The following is an 8,472-nucleotide window of genomic DNA, read 5'->3' as shown; positions in this document are numbered from 1 at the left end:
TGAAGCCCGTTGGACTTGGCAACTCGAGACCGACCCAGTGAAATAGCTCCATCGGGGTCAGGATTCCTACACACGAATTAGTGCTGACGTAATGTCGTAATTGCCTCAGGAAATACTGATAGATATCGAGGACTATGTGAAGCGATTTCACCAGACTTTTCAAAAGATTTTCTTTGAGCGAATGCGTTTTGAGTAGGTATGGACTATGGAGTCTGAAATTGCAGTGAATTGCAGTGTCCACCCAGCGAAATGTGTGTATTTGTGGTCGCATGCGTCCATGTGTGCTGAAAGTGTTTTGAGTAGCTCTTGCCATTTCATCGATTTTCTGCCGTTTCAGCTCGTCGCCGTGCAGCGAAATAGTCGGTATAGGCGTACATCAGGGGGAATTTATTGTCATTCTTCGCGTCACATTTCGTGAGGCCACGTCAGTCGTCGTCAAATGAAACAATAAATAACACAACAACATCAGGGGGCATGTATGCAGAACAACAGGCAACAATAAACAATCCCTGTCGTAGGATGACAAGTCAACAAGTGTCGGTCAGCAAACTAAAACACAGTCTAGCAATGCGTTGTGAGCACCTGTCGCGCCGCCAGCGCAGCAGTCAGTCAAGCGTCGGGGCCCTTACCGGCCTCTTTCCCTCTCCCTCCCTCCCACCCTCTCTCTCCCTTTGCAGTCACAATGTCAGGTCCTGTGTCGGTCGTTGGTCAGGGACTAAGCTGATTCTATTTGTAACGAATGCATGAACGCAGCTGGGCGCGACTACTAGTTGAGCTACAGTCCCGTCGCACTGCGGGAATGGAGGGCAGAATGTTGGACTAGGCTTTGTCGTGCGTCACATGTCCTATGTACACTGGCGTCCGCCGGCAGTCAGTCGTCTCCTTTGCGCACGCGCACCAGGCCGCATCACTGGCACGCTCGCAACTGCCCGGCTTGGCAATAAATAACTATCAATAAGTTAACAACGGTTGCTGTCGGTTAGGCGGCGTTTAGATGCTGTTGGATCCGTTGTACTTGCTGATGAGGGCCTTGACGCTGAACTCGCAGTTGGCGTAGAGCTCCTCGCAGCTCTTCTGGCTGGAGCGGCCGCGGTTGGCGGCCTCCAGGTACTGGTCGAGCACCACGCGCAGGTCGGCGGGCAGGTTCAGCAGCTCCAGGTACTGCAGGTAGCTGTGGACGCAGAGAGGACGCGCCGTCAACGCCTCGGACGGCTAACGGTACCCGCCCCGGGGCCCGAGGGTGCCGGCGCCCGGCTGACGTAACGCCCCGGCCCGACTCAGAAGTGGACCACTGTCCGCCGCTCGGCCGCCCGCCGCCCGGCCTGGGAAAGCGGCCGGCGCCATTAGGTCGGGTGGCGGCTCGAGGGCTTATCGTCGCGCTCGGACGCGCCGCGCGCATACTGAACAGCGGCGAAAGGCCGCGCCAGAAGTGGCACGCAGAGGGCGCGGCGCGCCGACACGGGACATGACGGGAAATCGAGCCCACCCAGACCGCCGCCCACATGGGGACGGACACCCGGGCGACTGAAGTGGGACGGACGGTTCAGCTAGGTCACTGGAGGTCAGGAGAGGTCAGGAGAGATCAAGAGAGGTCATGACAGGTCACTGTGGGTCAGACGGAAGCCCAATAAGGAAGACCAGGTGTAACCCAGGTGCACTCTATGTGGGTCAGTCGCAGGAGGCCGGGAGGTCAGGAGTGGGCAGTTGCATTGCGGCCACCAGAAACCGTTGCAAATGCAATGAGGGTCAATGGGATGCGTTAGATTGAACTCAGAACGAGGGTAGGTGCTGTTCAAACTGTAGCGGTCACCGGTATGCCGCGGGTCGGTGTGGGAAAGAGGTCGGGGGTGTGCGGTAGAGTGCGGAGCGTTCACCTACCCGAAAGCGTCGTTCATCTTGCGGGCGGTCGAGCCCCAGGTGTTCTCGTTCTGGTGGAGCTCGCACACCACGCGCTGCTGGCACTCCATCTTGTTGGCGTCGAACTTGCGGTAGACCTGGCGACACACGAAACAAACCGTTATTGGCGCCAGGTGTAAAGGCGGATGGAGGGCTATAATTACGATGATGTGTAAATTTATTATACCAAAAGATGTCATTAAGAACCACTCAGCTAAGGGTAAGTCAAAACTGATGCCGTGATATTGAGCTAGGATTACGTTACATAAAACCGGACTGAAGAAGTAAAGCCACAAACAGGTTGCAGCGGCTCGACACTGGCAGGCCGGTTAAACCGGCTCAACTCGTCGGCGGCGGCCTTGGCAATGACCATACGGTGACCGGTCGGGGCGGGGCGGTGACACGGTGACCGGTCGATGGAGGGGGGGGGGGGGGGCTGACGTACCTCCTCCATCATGGCGATCCAGTCGAGGACGGACAGGTTGTCCCAGATGGCCGAGTACGGGTCAGAGCCGGACCTACAGTCGAACACGCACGTTAGACCACGAGCGCAGCCGACTCGACACTGGGAGGGGAAGCTACTCGAATTGTGCGCTACGGATACTTGATGACTAGCAAGATGGTGCAAAGGCGATGAAACTGCATAGAGATGATCAATGACTTGAGCCAATAAAGGACAATTCAAAATGATTGGGAGTAATTAAAGCCACACAATGAAGAAACACGAATGTGAAGCACCAGTATAAGACAACAATTAACGTTTTTCGTAAAGTGAAAAAGTTTTGTTATATACAAGCAGATCTAAGTAAAAGCGTTACTGAAGAAAGCAACACATACATTTACGATGCAGTTCTATATACAGGCATGCACATCTAAATACGGTTTCAACCCACCACCGACAATTAGCTTACCGTACAGCTTTCAGCTGCCTGCTCGTTTCAATGATGGAGTGTTAGAGTTATGTACAACATATATGAAGTGGAGAAGACAGACTTCTTGACATAAACGGAACTTTGTAAGGAGTGTCGAAAGAAGGATTATGTCATCGGCGATTGATGAAGCACGGCTAATCGCTGCTTTATCAGGTTAGCTGATTAATCTCTTCGTGCTCCTTCGCTCCGTCTCGATCAAATGTCCTGTCAAAGTTTGTTATCGGCGCACGCATAGCCGGGGGCGTATTTTCAGGGGAAGGGTCGTCAGCTGGGTATCGGTGGACCTCTGAGACGCTCGTCACATCAGGTCACCTCATGCGAAGCTGCATCGGTCGGCTTGACCTCAGCGGAAGTCTGCGCTCTTGCTCAGCTTCTGATGCGGTATTTACAGCAGATCCAGCCGGCTGGTGCCGTCTGGACAGCAGTCGCCGACCTTTTCACGTGCTGGTCAAGGTCGAAGGCGGCAGCGAGACACGGATGCATCATCCAGCCGCGGAGGGTTAGCTCTTCTGTCGCCAGGCTCGTCAGCAGCTCGGGTCTGTACATGTCGTTCCGAAGGGGCGACGTGGAATGCGTGTCTCTCGGGGCCGGTTAGAAGGCCCGTCGATGACGCTGAGGTGAGCTGCGGTAGCTCGCTGCGACGCTGATAACGTGCAGCTCCGGGCGACATATGTACAGCCGGTTGGTATTTACAGGCCGCGTCTTTACCTGGCCTGGAAGCCGGTGGCTCCAGTGAAGCCGGTGCTAGTGAAACCGGTGCCGAAGTCATCGGCGGGCAGGACCAGTGAGACGGCCAGCCAGATCAGCAGACCCAGGAGAACCAGCGCCACCAGACCTCCGATCGCGGTCAGCACGGCAGTGGTCGTAAGGGCAGCTCCGTCGTTGGTATTGTTGAACAGGAAGCGCGGGTCGAAGTCGACCGCGTCCGTCAACTCATTGGCCGAGGCGTACGCCACGCAAAGGAGCGTCAGGAGGAGCTTCTGCATGGTGGCGCCTGTGAAACATTGCCGGGTGCTGAGTGCCGCTCGGTGAAGGACTATGTACAAGGGCCCGGGGCGGCGGGCGTGTTGAGCTGTGTGTTAGTGGGAGAGAAAGTTGGTCATGTGAGCCGCCGATGATGAAGCGGCGATACTTACCAGTACCCCGTGTACATTGGTGTGTACACATCACGGCGGTGCCGCCGTCGACTCGCCTCCTCTGCCACGTGGCCGTGAAGGTGACGAAAAGGAACGGGAACGAAGACGAGAAGAGCGGCGAGTAGGAAAACCACGTCTAGCTCGACGAGTTGAAGACATCAAAGTCGTTGGAGACGAATCTAGAGGCGTGCGTTACTGGGGATTCTAAATGGAGGTTAAAAATGTTTACTGGGAGGATGGGTGACAGTCTTGTAGTTTGGGATACTGGGCCGGGAAGGCCGGACGATGCCAGAGGAGGCGCCGACTGGCGGTTGACCTTCCACTTACCTGTGCCACTCAGCAGCGGCGGCCCGGGCGCGCCCCTAGCGGGCCGGCTGAGTGCACTCATGGCATGCCCACCCCTGAGGACACTGAACACCCAGGGTACGTACGCAGAACGGGCGGAGTAGCCGCTCGCGTGGTGGCCGCCAGAGGCGCCATACGCTGGGTAGCCTGAGTAGCCTGTCTCGTCTCCACCGGCGCTCAACAGATAGAGCAGATAGGCGAGTCCAGCGAGCAGGATAAGACCGGCCAGTCCGGCCACGGCACTGGCTATGATTGTGCCCAGATTGATGGTTAGGCCCGTGGTGTTACCAATGAAGAAAAACCGGGGGTCGGCGGCAGCGCCATCAGCCGGCACCAGGTTCACAGTGTCCTCGAAGGCGGCGGCGCAGGCCACAAGTGCAAACAGCAACACATGAACCAACATGCTGTTATCTGCAAAACAGCAACGTGCGACGGGGTGAGAGGCGAGGTACGTACGCGGAGCGGCCGCTCGAGTAGCTCGTGTAGCCGGTGGACGCGTAGTCCTGACCCGAGTACCCGGAGTAGCCGGTGCCTGAGTCCCCGGACAGCAAGAACAGGAGGTAGGCGAGGCCGGCCAGCAGCGCCAGGCCGCCGAGCAGCGCCAGCGCGCCGGCCAGCACCGAGTTCAGGCTGATGCTCAGGTCCGAGGTGTTGAAGAGGAAAAAGCGCGGGTCGGGCTCGCCTTCGACGAGCGCGTTCTCGGCGAGCGCCGAGGCGCAGAGCGCGAAGGCCAGGAGGGCGCGGTACAACATGGCGGCTCCTGCAATCACGGCAGCTCAGTGACGCTAGCCGCCCGGACAGAGAGTCCGCTCGGAATCCGTCAGGGAATCCCACCGGGAGTCCACCGGGAAACGACAGGATTCCTCCGGATCGCGCCGTTATGTTGGCCATTTCATGTGCGGCTCATCTGCTGCATGTTCGAGTCCATGTATCGCCCGGTTCGACGGAGACCACCGTCGGGCTTGTTTGAGTAGGCGCATGTCTGAGTTTCGTTGTTGATTTTGGAATCACAAGGTGCCACCACCAGCTTACCTGTCAATGTACCCGTTTGTAAATGTACCCACCACCGGCGTGCATGTTGTCAATGTCGTGCATGTATACGTACGCGGCGCGGCCGGAGCCGTAGGAGCTGTACGAGGAGCCGGTGGAGTAACCGTAGCCAGTCTCTTCGCCCGAGTCGGTGAGCAGGAAGGCCAGGAGGGCGGCCATCAGGCCGAGCGCCAGCAGCGCGAACAGGCCGAAGATCAGGGTGGAGAAGGACACGGCCAGAGAGGTGGAGTTGTTGAACACAAAGCGAGGATCGACGTCATCGACGGCGTTCAGGTCATTGGCAAGGGCGGAGGCCGCGAGCAGCAGCACGCCGAGCGCGTAAAGGGCACGGTTCATTGTGGGAGCCTGTGGAGCGAGAGGCGCGCGTGAATCTATGTATGTACAGCGGGAGTTGCTGGCCGCTCGGTGACAGACGCGGCGCGGCGGCGGCAGATGCGGCGGCGCGGCGGCGTCCGTTAACCAGTCCGCCATTAGCCCGGTCAGTAACGGTGCGGCTCGGCGCCCTACAGCCGCAGGCAGGGTCGCTGGCCGGCCGCCGCCGCCGCCGCGCCGCCGCCGCCGCCGCCATCGACACCGGCCGGACGCAGCGCTGCAGGATTCTCTGACAGGGACTACCGCCATGGTTCGCTCGTTGTGAAAGCAAACACGTCACACCCCTGGGTGGCGCACAGAGACGCTCTGCCGCCCTCGGGGCGAGCATTTACGCTTTTTGCGACGCGTCATGATACTTTCTCGTGATTAGGGCTCACTGGGCGTAAATTTAAACGGGCTAATGAGGCTAAAGTAGCGTTACGACACAAATACTGTAAGATTTGGAACACTTACTGGATGTGTTTAGAGATCGGAACGTAATAAAAATGAGCAAACTAGGAGCAGTTTAGCCCCAATTTAGAGAAGTTCAAATCGAAAGAAAATTATGAACGCTGACGGCCAATATAATAACAAAGACCTATAGCGATCATTATCAAATACGTATACTCTATTACGATGATAAAAGAGACAGTTGTATATCACAATAATGCTCTGAGCGCCTTTATAAGTGGGTATAGGACGTACAAACGGGTAATGGCAGAAATACAATAAAAAAACAGTTAGGGGGACTATTTACAGCACACACAGTTTGTGGAAACTAAAAAAGCAAACCACTAATGATCTTTAACAAAATTAAGTGGAACTTTATAAATTACGTTGAAGAGCATGAATACTACTCTAACCACTTGAAACAAAACCTTAAAATGCAAGACAAATTGACAATGCAAGACGATGAAATAAATTTTACGTTAACACGAAACCTATCTTAACGTTACAAAAACGGCCAAACTGAGGGTTTTCAGGCCGGCGGATGTTGGGGGCTCCGATTTGTGTTCTGACAAGCACTCCCGCAGGAACACGGCGGATCACAGAGCACGGAGCACGGCGAGCACAGAGGCGCGAGCACGGTACTGCACGGCAAGTCCACCTCCACGCTGAGAACACACAACTCTTGCCAGTCGACCGACCGGACCGGCCCGAGCACCGGACGGCAAAAACCGGACAGACCGCGCCACGGACTCAATGGGATCATATGACCACTACGGTAGAGTACGTTACGGTATCAATGAAAAACCGGAATGCCTTGAAGGCTGACTGAAATCGAAACATGATCGCTGAAAAACTTGCTTGGAATGTAAATAGAGAACAAAAACTCGAACATAATGGTAATTTTGCACAAGAATGAATCGCAAATTGAAGAATCGAAGAGAAGCAAATTATTATAAACTTGGGATTCTGAGAACAGAGCTCAGCACAGTCCGCCGGGTCTTTCCGCCGTCCCTCAGGGAGGGTGTCGGCAGCTCGGTGCCGGCTCCAGTCGGTTCGATCACGGCCCGGGTCGTGCTCCTCAGCCTGGACGCGTCCTCCGCCGGTGCCTGCCACGCTGGCGGCGAGCCTCCGCGCCACACCGCGCTCCCACCTCCGATCAGCCGCCGTCTCCTCCACACTCGAGTCACACTGCACCGCGTCGGCACGTACCTTGGGGAGTACTAGCCTACTGCGAGTGAACTGCTGGGACGCCTGTCCGTCACTGTGCCTCTCCGGGCCGGCGGCTCGGTTTTATACCCCGGCCGGCTGGCCTGGTTCGGCGCGGCGGCGGCGGCGGCGCCGGCTGAGCGCGGTCAACGCTACACCGCCCCGGGCGAGTTTCCGACACCATCCGGGACAGGGCCGGCCGCCGCCAGCCGCGCCGACCGCAGCCGATAACCTACAATGGCGCGGCTTCCTGGAGACGACAGGCAGCGTCGATGGCGACGAGCGACGTCCGACGGGGCGCCGACGGGCCGACGGGGCGCCGGAGGGGCGCCGGTTCCGGGGACGGGGTCCGAGGGGTCAGCGGAGGCGCGGGAGGTGCAGAGGGACAGCAGGCGGCCGAATTAGGACAGAAGTCTGACCAGGTCAGCCGGGGAGGGCCCTTCAGCTTCACCGGGTCGGTGGCGCCCATCCGACCACGCGCGGTATGTGACCGGTGTCTCATCAATGGAGGACATCGCGCCACGCACGACAGGGACGCGAGCCGAGAAAATGAGAGACAAGGCATATAGAAAATAATTGTGTGGAAAGTAGCGTTAGCGATCAACTAATAATCAGATTAATTGAATGATTGCTTTCTTATCCGACGGCACCGAACGAAATGTTTGTGGCATACTTTTTAATACCTACATACCTACCTACATTACTTTTATGCAATGCCGCCTTAAGTACAGAACTACAATACTTAACTTATGCAGCCTAATTGCAGTGCCAGGATATAATAGAGGTCAATCATAAAAATAAATTTACATAACATTTTTTTCGGTCACCTCAAGGCTTGACGTTATTCCGAAATGTATAAGCTACATGACTACGGAATATTTCACATTATAGTCCAAATACGCTCGTTCAATAATACCAGTAAAACGCCTTTTGGGCAAAGAACGAGCGAGCGAGATAGTGAGCCCTGCACGTGTGGAAGGGCGAGAGGATACTTCCAACGGGCTTGTGCAAAGCACCCTTCTAACCGGCCGCTAGCGGTGTACCAAATTTGAACGCAATCGGCCCAGCCGTTCCTGAGATCTGGAAGCGGCATTCTGCACGTGCGC

General features: G+C 56.5%; 1 protein-coding gene across 3 annotated transcripts; it reads right to left on the bottom strand.

The window, feature by feature from the left end:
- Window positions 1-366: 366 nt before the first annotated feature.
- Window positions 367-7,477, bottom strand: LOC122384856. 3 transcript variants are annotated; one of them, XM_043372641.1, is made up of 5 exons: window positions 7,370-7,477; window positions 3,537-3,822; window positions 2,342-2,414; window positions 1,879-1,994; window positions 367-1,171 (listed from the first exon to the last, which is right to left on the bottom strand). In XM_043372641.1, exons 2-5 carry the CDS (start codon window positions 3,812-3,814, stop codon window positions 991-993), a joined length of 648 nt encoding a protein of 215 aa, XP_043228576.1. In that variant the 5' UTR covers window positions 3,815-3,822; window positions 7,370-7,477; the 3' UTR covers window positions 367-990. The 3 variants fall into 3 exon arrangements, with proteins under 3 accessions (XP_043228576.1, XP_043228573.1, XP_043228574.1); XM_043372638.1 differs by lacking the exon at window positions 3,537-3,822 and adding an exon at window positions 4,396-4,720 and having other exon boundaries at window positions 7,370-7,445; XM_043372639.1 differs by lacking the exon at window positions 3,537-3,822 and adding an exon at window positions 4,766-5,069 and having other exon boundaries at window positions 7,370-7,443.
- Window positions 7,478-8,472: the final 995 nt, after the last annotated feature.

This window comes from Amphibalanus amphitrite, unplaced genomic scaffold, assembly GCF_019059575.1.
Source record: "Amphibalanus amphitrite isolate SeventyFive unplaced genomic scaffold, NRLGWU_Aamphi_draft 000200F_arrow, whole genome shotgun sequence".
NCBI classification, from domain to species: Eukaryota; Metazoa; Arthropoda; class Thecostraca; order Balanomorpha; family Balanidae; genus Amphibalanus; species Amphibalanus amphitrite.
The sequence above is the reverse complement of the archived record's forward strand: the minus strand, read 5'-3'. Positions and strand labels throughout refer to the sequence as shown.

Coding starts and splice junctions, on each gene's coding strand:
- LOC122384856 (XM_043372638.1), bottom strand. CDS start 4,712: ATGTTGGTTCATGTGTTGCTGTTTGCACTTGTGGCCTGCGCCGCCGCC. Junction 2,415..4,395: donor GGCTACTCCGCCCGTTCTGC/GTACGTACCCTG, acceptor GTTCGACTGTAG/GTCCGGCTCTGACCCGTACT. Junction 1,995..2,341: donor GGATCGCCATGATGGAGGAG/GTACGTCAGCCC, acceptor GTGTGTCGCCAG/GTCTACCGCAAGTTCGACGC.